We start from the raw sequence: 18,884 nt of genomic DNA on the forward strand, positions 1-18,884 counted from the left end.
GTTCCTGATCTCGATGTCTGTCCACCCTGTTCAGACACTGTTGTTCATTTTCTTGTCATCCAGCCTGGGTGGCAAGAATAGATGCACACGCTGCAATATTTCAATTCACGGTCACCTTTCTGAAAATATTAACTCGGCAATGATAAACAACTTTTCATCAGATCCTCAAATGAGTATGGAGTATGTTCTACGTAACCATGGCTTTTTGGGGTGGCACAGTGATTAGCACTGCTCAAAGTGCCAGAGACCCAGGTTCGATTCCTGGGTCACTGTCTGTGGAATCTGCACGTTCTCCCCGTGTCTGCGTGGGTTTCCTCCGGGTGCTCCGGTTTCCTCCCACAGTCCGAAAGACATGCTGGTTAGGTGCTGAATTCTCCCTCAGTGTCACCCGAACAGGAGTGTGGCGACTAGGGGATTTTCACAGTAGCTTCATTGTAGTGTTAATGTAAGCCTACTTGTAACGAATAAAATAAACTTTTTTTAGAGGAAATCCCATCAGAATCGTTAGTTTGAATAAAATAATGGCCTTAACCTTTCTGGAACTTTCTGTTTGCTTTAGAGTTTATGCCCTTTCAGTTTTAATCACCCAGAGTTGGGGGACCACTGACTACATCTACTTTATCTTGAATGAGGGCAGCAAGACTCAGGTTGTTTTTAAACTGTATATTCCACTGAGAGTTAGTATCTTCAGGAGTAGAATGGAGGAAATTGGAAGGGAGCAAAGTAGTGAATGACAGAAAGGTATAGTTTACACCTGTTAATCTTTTTGTACCAAGTGTGCAGGACATTTGTTCAGTGATTGAATGGCAAACTCACTCAATTTCAAACCAGTTCAGGGACCTGACCATTTCTTGCGTTGCAATGATCAATCACCTCAAACAGGACAAAGCCTCACTACCTCCCCCCCCATGACATACAGTGAACAAAGAACAGAGAAAATTACAGCACAGGAGCCGGCCGTTCGGCCCTCCAAGTCTGCACCAACCATGCTGCCCGACTGAACTAAAACCCCCTCCCCTTCCAGGGACCATATCCCTCTATTCCCATCCTATTCATGTATTCGTCAAGACACCCCTGAAAACTCACTATCGTATCTGCTTCCGCCGCCTCCCCCGGCAGCGAGTTCTAGGCACTCACCACCCTCTGTGTAAAAAAGCTTGCCTCGTACATCTCTTTTAAACCTTGCCCCTTAAACCTATGCCCCCTTATAATTGACTCTTCCACCCTGGGAAAAAGCTTCTGACTATCCACTCTGCCCATGCCCCTCATAATCTTGTAGACTTCTAAGAGGTCGCCCACTGTTTCCTTTTATGTTTATTCACTCTGCATGACCTGCTAATTGCAGCGTATGATCCCTGCAAGAATACTGTGCATGCACACCTCTCAAAGGGAGTGTTGCTTGTGCACTACCTGTTTGTTCCCTGTGTGGGTGGCCCTGCAGCTTAGAGGGAACATTGATCAGGAGTGTAATGGAATACTCTCCACTCGCCATGGTGAGTGTGACGCCAACAACACTCAAAATGCTCGACACCATCCAGGACATCATTCTGGGCGGCACGGTAGCACAGTGGTTAGCACTGCTGCTTCACAGCTCCAGGACCTGGGTTCGATTCCCGGCTCGGGTCACTGTCTGTGTGGAGTTTGCACATTCTCCTCGTGTCTGCGTGGGTTTGCTCCGGTTTCCTCCCACAGTCCAAAGATGTGCGGGTTAGGTTGATTGGCCGTGCTAAAATTGCCCCTTAGTGTCCTGGGGTGTGTAGATTAGAGGGATTAGAGGGTTAAATATTTAGGGATATGGGGGTAGGGCCTGGGTGGGATTGTGGTCGGTGCAGACTCGATGGGCCGAATGGCCTCTTTCTGTACTGTAGGGTTTCTATGATTTCTTCTTCTAGGACAAAGCAGCTCCGCTTGATCCTCTACAAGCATTCACTCCCTCCACCACCGACGCACAGTGGCAGCAGTGTGTACCATCTACAAGATGCACTGCAGCAACTCATGAAGACTCCTTCCACAGCACCTTCCAAAGCACCACCTCGAAGGTCAAGGGCACATTGGAGCGTGACTAGTTGTAGCCTCTCTCTCCAAGTTGCACACTATCTTGACTTGGAACCATCTTGCTCTTCCTTTATCATCAACGGGTTAAAATGTGGAATATTGCAAAACGGCACTGTGGGAGTACCTTCGCCACATAGACTGCAGCAGGTCAAGCAGGCACGTCGCCATCTTCTCGAGGGCAACTGGGAATAAGCATGCGCAGCCACACCCATATCCCATAGATGCATTGGCTTGCGTGCTAATGCAGTAAGTTGATTACCGTCATGGTTTAACAGGATGCTTGTTTGTGCTTTTGCCAAAACCATGACTGAATTAAATGTCTTTGAGCTGAGAATTAAAATTTACGTGGATATCGCTCTCAAACACCGTGATAGCCTGTTTGAGTAAAATTAGCAGGTGTTGTAATAAGGGAATAGGATACAAGATTGAAGAAAACTTGTACAAATCATTGGTTAGAACTTGGCTTCCTGAGTCTTTTTTATTCTTACACGGGATATGAGTAACACTGTCTTGGCACAGCATTTGTTGCCCATCACTAATTGCCCTTGAGAAGATGGGGGTGAGCCACCTTCTCGAACTGCATGCCATTCAAAGGAGTTCCAGCATTTTGATCCAGTGACAGCGAAGGAACGGCCGATGTATTTCCGAGTCAGGATGGTGAGCAACTTGTGGGGGACTCGCAGGTGGAGGCGTTCCCATGCATCCGCTGCCCTTGTCCTTCTAGGCGCCCAGAGGCCGTGGGTTTGGAAGATGCTCTTGAAAGAGACTTGATGAGTTGTTGCTGCAGTGCATCTTATAGATGGTACACACTGCTGCTGGCGATGGAGGGAGTGAATGTTTAAGGTGATGGATGGGCTGATGATCAGGCGGACTGCTTTGTCCTGGGATATGGTCCACTCCCTGAGTTGATGCTTCTTGATTCCAGGCAAGTGGAGAGTGTTCCACCACTGTCCTGACTCGCATATTTTAAATGGTAGGCAGACTTTTGTGGAGTCAGGAGATGAATTACTTGCTGCAGGCTCTGACCAGCTCTTGTAGCCACAGTATTTATATGATTGGACCATTGTAACCTTCAGAATGTTGACAGTGGGAGATTCAACGAAGATAATGCCATTGAATTGCATGGGGAGATGGTTAGAGTCTCTCATCATTGCCTCGCCCTCGAAGTGTGTGGTGTTGGTTGGACAGCTGAATACTGAATTTTAAAGCCAGTGAGATTAGATTCACCAGAATGCAGTTGGGATTGGAAAACTATTTGAGGGGCTTAGGATGCTGACACTACTTTCAGTGCAGAGCTAGGAGTATGGTGCACAGTTCTGGTCTCTCTATTACGTAAGAACAACAACAAACAAAGAACAGTACAGCACAGGAAACAGGCCCTTCGGCCCTCCAAGCCAGTGCCGCTCCTTGGTCCAACTAGACCAGTCGTTTGTATCCCTCCATTCCCAGGCTGCTCATGTGACTATCCAGGTAAGTCTTAAACGATGCCAGCGTGCCTGCCTCCACCACCCTACTTGGCAGCGCATTCCAGGCCCCTACCACCCTCTGTGTAAAAAACATCCCTCTGATGTCTGAGTTATACCTCGCCCCTCTCAGCTTGAGCCCGTGACCCCTCGTGATCGTCACCTCCGACCTGGGAAAAAGCTTCCCACTGTTCACCCTATCTATACCCTTCATAATCTTGTATACCTCTATTAGATCTCCCCTCATTCTCCGTCTTTCCAAGGAGAACAACCCCAGTCTACCCAATCTCTCCTCATAGCTAAGACCCTCCATACCAGGCAACATCCTGGTAAACCTTCTCTGCACTCTCTCCAATGCCTCCACGTCCTTCTGGTAGTGCGGCGACCAGAACTGGACGCAGTACTCCAAATGTGGCCTAACCAGCGTTCTATACAGCTGCATCATCAGACTCCAGCTTTTATACTCTATACCCCGTCCTACAAAGGCAAGCATACCATATGCCTTCTTCACCACCTTCTCCACCTGTGTTGCCACCTTCAAGGATTTGTGGACTTGCACACCTAGGTCCCTCTGTGTTTCTATACTCCTGATGACTCTGCCATTTATTGTATAACTCCTCCCTACATTATTTCTTCCAAAATGCATCACTTCGCATTTATCTGGATTAAACTCCATCTGCCACCTCTCCGCCCAATTTTCCAGCCTATCTATATCCTGCTGTATTGCCCGACAATGCTCTTCGCTATCCGCAATTCCAGCCATCTTCGTGTCATCCGCAAACTTGCTGATTACACCAGTTACACCTTCTTCCAAAGAGGATGTGGAGGCACCGGAGAAGGTGAAAAGAGGCATTCGCAAATGTGATGTTATAGCTGAGAACATATAAACTAATGGGAAAGTCTAAACAGACTGTTTTCTGTAGAAAAGAGAAGGCTGAGGGGTGACCTAACAGAGGTCTTAAAGTATGAAGGATTGTTCATAGGGTAGATATTGAGGGATTGTTTCCAGTTATGAGAAGTCCAATGCTAGGGGCCATAAACATAAAGGCAAAATACAGTGGATGCTGGAATCTGGAATAAAAACAGAAAATGCTGGAAAATCTCAGCAGGTCTGACAGCATCTGTGGAGAGAGAATAGAGCCAGTGTTTCGAGTCAGGATGACCCTTCGAAGGGCCATGCGGACTCAATGTTGGTTCTATTCTCTCTCCACAGATGCTGCCAGACCTGCTGAGATTTTCCAGCATTCTCTCTTTTTGCCTTAAATACAAGATGGTTGTTGATAAGACTCAACAGTAAGAATTCAGGAGAGACATCATTACCCAGAACATGGTTAGAATGTAGGGCTTGAATAAGATATTGGTGGATAGCCTGAAGTAGCGTTTATAAAAAAATCACACTCTGGAATCAAACTGTACCACAACCTCCCTGGGGGTGGGGGAGCATGGCGAGGGGTAGCTGGACCATAAGATATAGGAGCAGAATTAGGCCGTTTGGCCCATCGAGTCTGCTCCGCCATTTGATCATGGCTGATATGATTCTCATCCCAATTCTCCTGCCTTCTCCCCGTAACCCTTACTCTCCTTATTGATTAAGAACCTCTGTCTTAAAGATATTCAATGATGTGGCCTCCACAGCGGCAATGAGAAACACAGATTCACCAAACCCTCTGGCTGAAGAAATTCCCCCTCATCTCAGTTTTAAAGGAGCGTCCCTTCATTCTGAGGTTGTGCCCTCGAGTTCTAGTCTCTTCTACGAGTGGAAACATCCTCTCCACGTCCACTCTATCTAGGCCTTTCAGTATTCTGTAAGTTTCAATTAGATTTGTACGAGGGAGGTCATGTCTCACTAATTTAGTTGAGTTTTTTGAGGAGGTGACAAAAATGATTGATGAGGGAAGGGGTGTGGATGTTGCCTACATGGACTTTAGTAAAGCATTTAACAAGGTCCCTCGTGGCAGGCTGGTACAAAAGATTAAATGTCATGGGATTGGGGTGAACTAACTAGATGGATTCAGAACTGGCTTGGCCATCGAAGACGGGGTAGTGGTGGGAGGGTGTTTTTCTGAATGGAGGTCTGTAGCTAGTGGTGTTCCACAGGGATCAGTGCTGGGATCTCTGCTGTCTGTAATATATATAAATGACTTTTGGAAGAAAATGTAGCTGGTCTGATTAGTAAGTTTGCGGATGATACTAAGATTGGCGGAGTTGCGGATCGTGATGAAGATTGTCAGAGAATACAGCAGGATATAGAGGGGCTGGAAAACTGGGCGGAGAAACGGCAGATGGAATTTAATCTGGACGAATGTGAGGTGAGGCATTTTTGGTAGATCCAATTCAGGTGGGAGCTATAAAATAAATGGTAGAACCATCAGGAGTATAGACTCAGAGATCTGGGATACAGGTCCACAGATCCTTAAAGGTGGCAGCACGGGTGGTAAAGGTGGTGAGGAAAGCATGTGGCATGCTTGCCTTCATCGGATGGGGCATCGAGTATAAAAGTTGGTAAATTATGTTACAGTTTTATAAAACATTGGTTGGGTCACATTTGGAATACTGTGTCCAATTCTGGTCACCACACTATCAGAAGGACGTGGAGGCTTTGGAGGGAGTACAGAAAAGGTTTACCAGGATGTTGCCTGGTATGGAGGGTATTAGCTACGAGGAGAGATTGAATAAACTGGGGTTGTTCTCCCTGGAAAGACGGAGGCTGAGGGGGCGACCTGATAGAAGTTTATAAAATTATGAGGGGTATAAATTGGGTGAATAGTTGGAAGCTTTTTCCCAGGGCAGAAATGACAATTACAAGGGGGCACAAGTTCAAGATAAAGGGGGGAAAGGTTCAGTGGAGATGTGTGGGGGAAAGTTTTTTACACAGAGGGTGGTGGGGGCCTGGAATGCGCTGCCAAGTGAGGTGGTTGAGGCAGATACATAAGCAACATTTAAGACTTGCCTAAATAGACACATGAACAGACGGGAATAGAGGGATATACACGATTGATCTAGGTAGGACAATGTGATTGGCGCAGACTTGGAGGGCCGATGGGCCTGTTCCTGTGCTGTACTGTTCTTTGTTTGTGCTATCCCCCTCAGCCTTCTAAACTCCGTCGAGTATAGACCCAGAGTCTTCATCCTCTCGTGGATTGGAGGGGGGTGGCAGTTGATCTTGTTCTGTTTGATCGAGGCAAGTCTAATGATTCACATGTCACTTCTTATTCAAATCCGATAAGCACTGTCCAATTTGAAATAATGGGTCCAAAGGTTACGGACAGTGACGACAAATTTTCCTTTGGAGGTGAGCGGAAGGTTAGTATCTGGGCAACGTTTGTTACACTTTTACGGTGCATAGCCATTTTTAGAAAGTCCTCCAGAGTTGTTACTCTTTGCCCATTTTCTTTTCGGAAAGCCGTGTTTTTGTATCCTGATGGACACAAAATGTGAACATTGTCGCTGCCTGCAAACAGTCAGGAGGATGTGTGCAGAACTTTACAGGAATTAGATCAAAATAGACTCTAGTTATGTTCTTGCGCGTGGATTTTGTTTTGTGTATCTTCATGTAAACTCGGGGATCTCATTATAAAATTCTAACCGGACTAGACAGGGTAGATGCAGGGGGGATGTTCCCGATGGTGGGGGGAATCCAGAACCAGGGGTCACAGTCTGAGGATTCGGGGTAGACCATTTAGGACGGAGGTGAGGAGACATTTCTTCATCCAAAGAGTGGTGAGCCTGTGGAATTCATTACCACAGGAAGTAGTTGATGGCAAAACATTGAATGTATTCGAGAGGCGGCTGGATATAGCATTTGGGGCGAACGGGATCAAAGGTTATGGGGAGAAAGCAGGATTAGGCTATTGAGTTGGACGATCAGCCATGATTGTGATGAATGGCGGAGCAGGTTCGAAGGGCCGAATGGCCTCCTCCTGCTCCTATCTTCCATGTTTCTATCAAACTTTGTCTGTGTTACTATTTAACATTCATTCAGTGTGTGGGTCATCTATACCCAACATTTATCCAAGCAAAAAGATCCCATGATACAGAGGTTAGTCCTGTCCTTCATCTGATTTGTGTTACCACATTGCATATCCAGTTAAATTCTGACTGTGTGTGTGGAGATTTCTGCTGTTAATATGTTGATCCACTTACAAATTCTTCTGCTTTGCTGAGTGGTGATTTAAAGCTGATGAAGACAAAATATTTTGGGCACAGGAAAAGGGCCTATCTACATGGCCCTTTGATTGAACTCAAAATCATCTCAACTCGCCTTCATTCTCCTTTTGTTCAGAGGTGTCCCTTTCCTGTCTGTTAGACTCTCTTTACTTTTTGAAGTCATGCTGCCAAGCATTTGCTCACTTGTACTTCTCCATGTGTGACTTCTCGAACCATGCTACACGGTTCTAGTCAGCATTCTCTTAAAGCACTTCACTATTGCAGCATTGCTTGGGGGGGAATATTGGCCTCTGACAGTGCGCTGTCCCGTTTAAGTTGTTGGGTTGCCTGCAAATCCAGCAGCTTGTGTGGAAGTGATAAAAAAATCGATGCTGAAGGAGGATCTTCAACCCGAAACGTTCGCTCGCCACATGGGCTGCCTGTCTAAAGTTTATTTACTAGTGTAGCAAGTCGGCTTACGTCAACACCGCAATGAAGTTACTGTGAAAATCCCCCAGTCGCCACACCCCCGGGGCCTGTTCGGGTAACACTGAGGGAGAATTTAGCACCAAACCAGCACATCTTTCGGACTGTGGGAGGAAACCGGAGCACAGACAGTGACCCAAGCCGGGAATCGAACCCGGGTCCCTGGCTCTGTGCGGCAGCAGTGCTAACCCACTGTGCCTCCATTATGATCACTTCCTGGATTAGTGGTTCAGCAGGAACTGTGTCAATATTCCAGATTTAATTTGGATGGTCCAATGCAGAGAGGGGCGGAGGGGGGGGGGAGCGGGCGAGGGGGGAAGAGTGTTCAAGGGATCTGGGAAGAAGATGAATAGAATGTTAGAACTATTGGCTTGTGTGGAGGGTAAATATTAATCTGAGAGTGTTGGGCTGAATGATTGGCTTTCTTTTATCGTTAGTTATGTGTAATAATTTGAAAGTCTACTTATTACCCAAGTTGATTTCTGCAATTTAATATTATATTACTCTTTCAGCTCCTAAACTATAGTTTACCCAATCTTCCTGTAACTTTTTTGGGGGGCATTTTGGTGTGTTTTCCAATTATCCGCAGCACTAGACATGACATCCATACTTCATCAAGTTGGTCTGACCAAATGTTAAGAGGTTGCTGGTGATTTCCAAATCAGCGTGTTTGAACTGTGTCAGAAATAGCTGCTGGCCGCCTCGTTGAATCCATATTTAAGCAAAGCTAAGTCTCCGTAAACACTTGGCTTTTCCCTGCCTTGTAAATACATTGTTTGCTTTCAAGGACTCTGAGCCAAATAAATTTGTTTCCAATGAAAAGTGATTTGTAAAGGTCAAAAGTAATATTTTTGAAATAGGGAAAAAAAAGTTTTGTGACGTGTTGTTTGGGAATGTACTGGTGTAGAAGGGGCGGGTGTCATTCAGAAACTTAGCTAGGGGTGAGTTCACCCAACTTAGTGTTTGGCTTGGGAAAGTTGTTTAAGGGGATGCAATAGGAAATATTTGCAGATGAAGTATTTGATAGCTGTCTGTGTGTGTATATCTGTGTGTGTCTCTCTGTGCCTGTGTGTGCACGTGTGTTTGTGTATTTGTGTCTGTGTGTATATCTGTATCTGCCTGTGTGTGTGTATCTGTGTAAATATCTCTGTCTGCACGTGTGTGTTTGTGTATTTATCTGTGTTTGTGAGAGTCTGTGTAAATATCTCTGTCTGAACACACATCTGTTTGTGTACTTATTTCTGTGTATATCTGTGTGTCTCTGTGTGCGTCTGTGTAAATATGTGTCTCTGCACATGTATTGTGTATTTATCTGTGTGTGTAAATATCTGTCTGAATGCGTGTTGGTGTAATTATGTGCATATCTGTGTAAATATCTGTCTGAATGTGTATGTTTGTGTGTATCTGTGTGTCTGTGTAAATATCTTTGTCTGCACGTGTTTGTGTATTTATCTGTAAATATTTGTGTCTGCACGTGTTTGTGTATTTATCTGTGTAAATATTTGTGTGTCTGCATGTGTGTTTGTGTATTTATCTGTGTGTATGTGTGTCTGTGATTGTATGTGTTTAGATAATTCATTACCGTGTGGTTAATTACTTTGTATTCTTGTTTCGATAGCTATGTGGGAAATCTCTCCAGAGATGTGACGGAAGCCCTCATTCTTCAACTCTTCAGTCAGATTGGACCGTGCAAAAGCTGTAAAATGATTGTTGAGGTACAGTTGCTTTTTTTTTTAAAAAGGCATTTGTCATATTCATTGAAAGGATGCATTTAATCCAAATATTACTGATGGGAAATGATCTGTTTAAGTCATTTTCAACTTTTATTTAAAAGGTCCCAGAAATTTGGATTGTGATCTATTGCAATGCAAAACTGAAACTGATTTGATTTATTTTTGTCACGTGTTAGCATACAGTGAAAAGTATTGTTTCTTGCGCGCTATACAGACAAAGCATACTGTTGATAGAGAAGGAAAGGAGAGAGTGCAGAATGTAGTGTTACAGTCACAGCTAGGGTGCAGAGAAAGGTCAACTTAATGCAAGGTAGGTCCATTCAAAAGTCTGACGGCAGCAGGGAAGAAGCTGTTCTTGAGTCGGTTGGTATGTGACCTCAGACTTTTGTATCTTTTTCCCAACGGAAGAAGGTGGAAGAGAGAATGTCCGGGGTGCGTGGGGGTCATTAATTATGCTGGCTGCTTTGCCGAGGCAGCGGGAAGTGTAGACAGAGCCAATGTTTGGGAGGCTGGTTTGCTGCTCTCTCTCCACTTAAAAATAGAATTAAATCTTTAGTTGCCAAGACAGGGAGGCTGAGCTAGCATACAAAGCACGTTTTAAAACGTCAAAGCTTTTTAAGACAATGTTGCTGCAATAAGTCACGGTTTACAACAAGAATTAATGACTGTGGTGAGACCTCATTTGTGCAATGCATTCACAATGCATCGCAATTTGATACTTCGAATACAAGGATTTAGTTTATCTGCCTAATGTACTAATTTGCTCGGCTGAGATTGAGAGCAATTGTTCACTCATGCTTTCCATTTGTGATATCTTTCCTTCACATCCTACATCATGTTGCATAATTTCTGTCCTGAGCACATTTCTGTGTCTCCAGAGTTGGGGATAATCTGAGATTTAATTCCTAGTACGTGTTGTCCCAAGCTGATCTTAACCAGGGAAACGTAGAATCCATACAGGAGACCATTCGGCTTGCATTGAGCCTGCACCGACAACAATCCCACCCTATCCCCGTAACCCCACACATTTACCCTGCTAATCCCCCCCCCCCAAAACTACGGGTCAATTTAGCACGGCCAATCAACCTAACCCGCACAGCTTTGAAACTGTGGGAGGAAACCGGAGCACCCGGAGGAAGCCCACGCAGACACGGGGAGAATGTGCAAACTCCACACAGACAGAAGCTATTTTATTTTAAGTTTTTAAAAAAGTTTATTTATTAGTGTCACAAAGTAGGCTTATATTAACACTGCAATGCAGTTACTGTGAAAATCCCCTAGTCGCCACACTCCGGCACCTGTTCGGGTACACTAGGTGAGAATTTTAGCACAGCCAATGCACCTAACCACATTTTTCAGACTGTGGGAGGAAGCCAGAGCACCCGGAGGAAACCCACGCAGACACGGGGAGAATGTGCAAACTCTGCACAGTCACCCGAAGCCGAAATGAATCCAGGTCCCTGGTGCTTGTGAGGCAGCAGTGCTAACCACTGTGCCACCGTGCTGCCACACGAGCAGAATCTGATAGCCAAGTTCCGCACACATGAGGACGGGATCTTGGGTTCATGTCACACTATCCGTAATCCCCACGACTTGCCTGGGCTTGCAAAATCTCACTAACTGTCCTGGCTGGAGACAATACACATCTCTTTAACCTGTGCTTAACTCTCTCTCCACTCACATTGTCAGCACCTGTAAAGACTTGATTACCTGTTAAGACTCGCATTCCAACCATTATCTTGTAATTGAGTTTGTGTCTATATAATGCCCTGTTTGTGAACCGAACTCTTCACTCACCTGATGAAGGGGCAACGCTTCAAAAGCTCGTGCTGCCAAATAAACCTGTTGGACTTTAACCTGGTGTTGTGGAATTGAGGGTGTCAGGTTAGGAACTATTCTTGAGCCTCATGGTCAAAGCATGCAAACACTTGGTGCCCAGGTTTGCAGAGGACTAACGGCTATGTTTGCAGTTTTACCCTGAAAAATGTCAGCACATTCCGAAGGGAAACAGAGGAGAGATGATTTAATTCACTGCTGGCGTTCTAGACTTGATTGTTCATAGAATCCTACAGTGCAGAAGGAGGCCATTCGGCCCATCGAGTCTGCACTGACCACGATCCCACCCAGGCCCTATCCCCGCAATCCCATGCATTTACCCCAGCTAGTCCCCCTGACACGAAGGTGCAGTTTAGCACAGCCAATCCACCTAACCTGCATATCTTTGGACTGTGGGAGGAAACCGGAGCACCCGGAGGAAACCCACACAGACACGGGGGAGAACGTGCAAACTCCACACAGACAGTGACCCGAGCCGGGAATCGAACCCGGGTCCTTGGCGCTGTGAGGCAGCAGTGCTTGCCACCGTGCCGCCCCACCACTGTGTCACCGTGCCGCCCAGGTATGGGCGCTCCCGTTCAGTTTATGATTTCCTCGTAACTTCTGAAATCGCAGCTCTTTTTGAGATTTGTTGAATTTTCCTTACCCGTCTGTTTTGGTTCGCAGTCCAATCCCTCCCCCCAAGCAAAGCCCCTATTGAAAGAATCAACCTGGTTTTGTTTTCCTGTTCTAACAGACTGGCAACGATCCCTATTGCTTTGTGGAGTTCTACGAGCACCGACATGCAGCAGCTGCATTAGCAGCTATGAATGGACGGAAAATTATGGGTAAGGTAAGCTATCATCTAGTGTAACGGTGAGTTGGAATGAGTGTGATTGCGTTGGTATGACTTTGCCCTCTTGTATGCTCTGCTGTCTTAAAAAAATACTCACTACTTTAGCACTTCAGTCACAAGTAACTTAATTTTAAAAGTTTATTTGTTAGTCACAAGTAAGGCTTACATTAACACTGCAATGAAGTTACTGTGAAATTCCCGTAGTCGCCACACTCCGGCGCCTGTTCGGGTCAATGCACCCTAACCAGCCCGTCTTTCAGACTGTGGGAGGAAACCGGAGCACCCGGAGGAAACCCACGCAGACACGGGGGAGAATGTGCAGACTCCACACAGACAGTGACCCAAGCCGGGAATCGAACCCAGGTCCCTGGCGCTGTGAGGCAGCATTGCTAACCACCATGCTACCCCTTGTGTTAGTTAACAATAAATGTCAGAGTCCAACCTTTGGTGTCAGGTTTCTTCATATAAGCGATCAATTTGAGACCACCAATTCCCATATCACCTCAGTCCTCTGTAAGGCAATCTCTTCATGAGGGAAAGGTTGCTCCAGAACCACTCTGGGCCAACGATCCATCGATGGAAAAATAGGCACGTTTTGAGGATGCAAATTGGGATTGAAATTCAAAATACATCAGGGCTAATTATAGCCAGGATTAAAACGGGTCTTGGGAATTCAACAATGAAAGAAATGTGCCATTGGAGCACAACTTTAACATTCTGTGTGAGAGAAGTAACAGCTCTCACATTATTTTAGGAATGTACATTGAACAGGGAAATTCCTGGAAGACGAGTGCAGATATGGAAGAATCATAGAATAGAATCCCAGCAGTACAGAGGGAGGCCATTCGGCCCATCGAGTCTGCACTGGCCACAATCCCACCCAGGTCCTATTCCCGTAACCCCGCACATTTACCCTGCTAATCCCCCTGACACTAGGGTCAATTTACCATGGCCAGTCAACCTAACCTGCACGTCTTGGGACATATTTCTTGATCTCACATTTTCCATTTGTTTAAACTGACGGCCTTCCGAAGGCTGGGGAAAGGAAGAGTAAATTCTGAAATTAAAACTGAAGTTATTCCTGGAACCAAAGGCAGCTTGGTTTTGGTGGCGGTATCAGAGATTTAAGTCCGAACCATTACTCCACAATTGGGATTGTCACTCAATAACCACTGCCATTGAAGGCCGTGAGCTTCTGGGCAGTTTCAGGCGTAATATTCCTAAGATGGAGATGAAGAGACTCATTTTCCCGTTGGGGATTGTTCATAGAATCATAGAAACCCTACAGTACAGAAAGAGGCCATTCGGCCCGTCAAGTCTGCACCGACCACAATCCCACCCAGGCCCTACCCCCTTATCCCTACAGATTTACCCACTAATCCCTCTAACCTACGCATCTCAGGACACTACGGGGCAATTTTAGCATGGCCAATCAACCTAACTCGCACATCTTGGGACTGTGGGAGGCACCCGGAGGAAACCCACGCAGACACGAGGAGAATGTGCAAACTCCACACAGACAGTGACCCAAGCCGGGAATCGAACCCAGGTCCCTGGAGCTGTGAAGCAGCAGTGCTAACCACTGTGCTACCGTGCCGTTGCAGAATTCTCTCCCCCAAAACAGCAGTGGAGGCAGTATCATAAAATCCTTACAGTGCAGAAGGAAACCATTTGGCCCATCGAGTCTGCCCCACCCAGGGCGTATTCCCATAACCCCAGACATTTACCCTGCTAATCCCCCTGACACTAGGGTCAATTTAGCACGGCCAATCCACCTAACCCGCACATCTTTGCGTGAGGAAACCGGAGCATCCCGGAGGAAACCCACACGGACACGGGGAGAACGTGCAGACTCCACACTGATGGTGATTGAGGCCGGGATTGAACCCGGGTCCCTGGCGCTGTGAGGCAGCAACGCTAACCACTGTGCCGCCGTGCTGGCATGTTTTAAAAGGCTGAGTTTGATAGGTGCTTGATTAACCAGGGAGTCAAAGGTTATGGGAGATAGGCAGGGGAGTAGAGTTGAGGCCACAGTCCAATTGACCATGATCTTGGCAAATGGCAGAGCAGGCCTGAGGGGGCGCATGATCTGCTGCTTTTCCGAGTTCACATGTTCATAACACGCCTTGAATTTTGCCTGCCGTCGTTTTTACTGTTGTGAATAGAATTGGGTCCAGGATTGTTCATCAACATCGCACCCAAGACTGGTCCTCATTTTGTTTGTGCTGTTGCTGTCAACTCTGCCAACCTGTTCAATAGCCTGAATGTGAGCCATTTTGCTTAAAGCCTCTCGGCTCAGATTGTCAAAAGGTGTGGCAAGAATCTTGCTTGAGCTTTGAGGCGGTGGAAAGATAAAAATGTGAATGCTGAAAATCTGGGGAGGGGCGGGCGGGCAAAGAGCGTGAAAATGCACCAGGGGCTTTGTGTATCAGAAGGACAAAGCTAAGTTCGTGCAAAGCTTTCAGCTGTTGTTCCGCAGTGCTGAGACTCAATTCTCGATAGCTGTGCCGAGTGTAGGCTGTTGGTAGTGGTAGTAAAATTCCAATACTCGAATCATAGAATCCCTACAGTGCAGAAGGAGGCCATTCGGCCCATCGAGCCTGCACCGACCACAATCCCACCCAGGCCCCATCCCCATAACCCCAAGTATTTACCCTGCTAATCCCCTGACACTGGGGTTAATTTAGCATCACCAATCAACCTAACCAGCACGTCTTTCGGATGGTGGGAGGAAACTGGAGCACCCAGAGGAAACCCACGCAGACACGGGGAGAATGTGCAGACTCCACACAGACAGTGACCCGAGGGCCCGGAATTGAACTCGGGGTCCCTGGCGCTGTGAGGCAGCAGTGCTAACCCACTGTGCCACCGTGCTGCCCGTACGTGTTGAATGGATGTCTTGCACAGGGACGCATAAGTAAATCTGCTTTCTGAAGCTAGAACTAGAGGGCACAGCCTCAAAATAAAGGGGGGGTCAGTTTAGGACAGAGTTGAGGAGGAACGTCTTCTCTCAGAGGGTGGTGAATCTCAGGAATTCTCTGCCCACTGAAGTGGTGGAGGCTACCTCGTTGAATATGTTTAAATCACGGATAGATGGATTCCTGATTGGTAAGGGAATTAGGGGTTATAGGGATCAGGCGGGTAAGTGGAACTGATCCACTTCAGATCAGCCATGATCTTATTGAATGGCGGGGCAGGCTCGAGGGGTTAGATGGCCTACTCCTGCTCCTATTTCTTATGTTCTTATGCTTGCAAACCATATACAAATATGGAGTGTTCCCATTTTAACAACAGCAAAGCAACAGATGTGCTTTAGTGTTTCGTTCTGTGGAAAAAAATTGGGATTGAAACCTTAGTTTGAGTGTAGATTTAACTTGCCACACTGGACCTATTTGAAAGGTTAAGACTTGTTGGCGGTTGCAGCAACGAGCAAAACTAGCTGTGAATTTTTAAACTATTGTACATCTGTTTAAATTGTAAAAATTTTTTTGAACAAGCCACTTTATAATGCATCCTATGTAAAAACAAAAACCCGAAAATACTTATTAACGCCCGGCCTATGATGTTATATGCCTTCAGGTTGGGGTGTCACAGTTAGCTGTCATGTCCTCTGCCCCACATCTTGCTTCTTCCGCCTCACAATTGCATTCAGCCCCACACCTCAAAACAGTAAGGAAAAACTTTCTAATTGTGACAAATGCCATGTACAGAATCAATTTTTGTATGCCAGTAGTTCATCGCACCCTATCATAATAATAGAATTGCTGCTGCCCGTATATTCTGTGTATAAGAGCCTCGATAATGTGTCTTGCCTCCCTTCAACTTTCAGTCATTAATTGCATTATGATTAAAAAAGACTGGCAGTCCGATGTCAGTGCCAGTTTTTAAAGCAAAATGTAGCTTCGTCACTGTATACAATTGTTTATTTTTCTCATTTCTTACTTATTAATCTAATCCATCAGCTGTTCACAAAGAACAAAGAAGTTTACAGCACAGGAACAGGCCCTTCGGCCCTCCAAGCCTGCACTGACCATGCTGCCTGCCCTTCTGGGGATCATACCCCTCTGTCCCCATCCTATTCATGTATTTGTCAAGATGCCCCTTAAAAGTCACTATCGTATCTGCTTCCACTATCTCCCCTGGCAGCGAGTTCCAGGCACCCTCCCCCCTATGTGTAAAAGAAAACTTGCCTCCTACATCTCCTTTAAACCTTGCCCCTTGCTCCTTAAATCTATGCCCCCTAGTAATTGACTCTTCCACCCTGGGGAAAAAGCTTCTGACTATCCACTCTGTCCATGCCCCTCATAATCTTGTAGACTTCTATCAGGTCGCCCCTCAACCACCGTCGTTCCAGTGAGAACAAACCAAGTTTCTCCAACCTCTCCTCATAGCTAATGCCCTCCATACCAGGCAACATCCTGGTAAATCTTTTCTGTACCCTCTCCAAAGCCTCCACATTCTTCTGGTAGTGTGGCGACCAGAATTGAACACTATATTCCAAGTGCGGCCTAACTAAGGTTCTATAAAGCTGCAACATGACTTGCCAATTTTTAAACTCAAAAGCCCCGGCCAATGAAGGCAAGCATGCCGTATGCCTTCTTGACTACCTTCTCCACCTGCATTGCCACTTTCAGTGACCTGTACACCCAGATCCCCTCTGCCTATCAGGGTTCTGCCATTTACTGTATACTTTAAACTGCTATCCAAATATTGCTTCCAAAAGAGGCATTGTGGGTAAGATCCACCAGTTGTAGGTGGCCACATTTCAGTGAAATGTGAAAGCGAAGCCCTCCATTAGCATTTAACCACTTGCAGGGAGGTAACTTAAGCAGACAGGGGTAGACTAAACTTTTGTGAGAGGATGTGCAATGCTTTATTGAATAAAATGTCCATTTTGTTCTAATCTCTCTGAAATAATTTTCAGGAAGTCAAAGTGAATTGGGCCACAACTCCAAGTAGCCAGAAGAAAGACACAAGTAGTAAGTATTGCACTAAGTGTTTGTCTCTTGAAACTCAACTTTTATTTGGCCAGTGCGGCAGGCACGCTGCAAAATGTTTGAAGGGTGCAGCCTTTGCCTCACTGGTTTGTCCACTTGTGTTTCTAAGCAGCTTTTAGGGTCATTCTCATTAGAAAACCGGGGGGGGGGGGGTTAAATTGAAGTTGAGGTCAAGGTGACTACCCTTGACATCAGCATTTGACCGAGTGTGGCACCGAGGGGCACTAGCAAAACTGGGGTCAGTGGGGAATCGGGCAAAACGCTCTGCTGGTTGGAGGCATGACTGGCGCAAAGGCTGTGATTGTTGAAGGTCAATTATCGCAGCTCCAGGACATTGCTGCAGGAGTTCTTCAGGGTTAGTGTCCTAGTCCAACCACTTTCAGCTGCTTCATCAATGACCTTCCTTCCAACATGAGGTCAGAAGTGGGGATGTTTGCTGATGACTGCACAATATTCAACACCATTTGGCATACCTCGGATACTGGAGCAGTCCACGCCCAAATGCAGCAAGACTTGGACAATAGTCAGGCTTGGGCCGACAAGTTGCAAGTAACATTTGAGCCAAACAAGTGTCAGGCAATGACCATCTCCACCAAGAGAGGATCGGACCATTTCCCTCAGCATTCAATGGCATTACCATCCCCCACTATCAACATCTTGGCGGGAGAAACTGGACCAGCCATATATATATACTACAAGAGCAGGTCAGAGGCTGGGAATCCTGTGGCAATTAACTCATCTCCTAATTCCTTAAAGCCTGTTCACCATTTACAAGGCACAAGTCAGGAGTGTGATGGAATACTCCCCACTTGCCTGGATGAGTACGGCTCCAACAACACTTAAGAAACTCGACACCATCCAGGACAAAGCAGCCCCACTTGATCAGCACCCCATCCACAAACATTCACTCCCTCCACCACCAACGCACAGTGGCAGCAGTGTGTACCATCTACAAGATGCACTGCAGCAACTCACCAAGGCTCCTGAGGCAGCACCTTCCAAACCCACAGCCACCACCATCTAGAAGGACAAGAGCAGTAGATACGCCAGAACATCACACCTGGAAGTTGAACCTCCAAGTCACTCACCACCCTGACTTGGAAACATATCAGCCATTCCTTCACTGTCGCTGGGTCAAAATCCTGGAACAGCACTTTGAGTGTCTCTGCGCCATAGGGACTGCAACAGCTCAGGAAGGCAGCTCACTACCACCTTCTAAAGGGCGCAACTAGGAATGGGCAACAATGTTGACCTAACCAGTGATGCCCAACATGAATTAATTTTAAAAGTTAGAATTTAAAACACAAAAAGTGATTGGCAAGAAACGGTGTAT

The 18,884-nt window shown here is 46.2% G+C and overlaps 1 protein-coding gene across 2 annotated transcripts in view; it reads left to right on the forward strand.

Annotated features, from left to right (window-relative positions):
* The first annotated feature begins 9,774 nt into the window (after nt 1-9,774).
* Nucleotides 9,775-18,884, forward strand: part of LOC144510059 (cytotoxic granule associated RNA binding protein TIA1-like) — a 47,563-nt gene continuing 38,453 nt past the window's right edge. The window contains exons 1-4 of one of the 2 annotated variants that reach the window (XM_078239286.1): nt 9,775-9,865; nt 12,456-12,551; nt 16,134-16,223; nt 17,479-17,533. In XM_078239286.1, the coding sequence (XP_078095412.1) occupies nt 9,854-9,865; nt 12,456-12,551; nt 16,134-16,223; nt 17,479-17,533 (253 nt within the window). In that variant the 5' untranslated portion in view covers nt 9,775-9,853. The remainder of the gene's footprint in view (nt 9,866-12,455; nt 12,552-16,133; nt 16,224-17,478; nt 17,534-18,884) is intronic. The other variant, XM_078239285.1, reaches the window with a different exon arrangement.

The sequence above is a fragment of the Mustelus asterias genome, chromosome 22 (assembly GCF_964213995.1).
Source record: "Mustelus asterias chromosome 22, sMusAst1.hap1.1, whole genome shotgun sequence".
In the NCBI taxonomy this organism is placed as follows: Eukaryota; Metazoa; Chordata; class Chondrichthyes; order Carcharhiniformes; family Triakidae; genus Mustelus; species Mustelus asterias.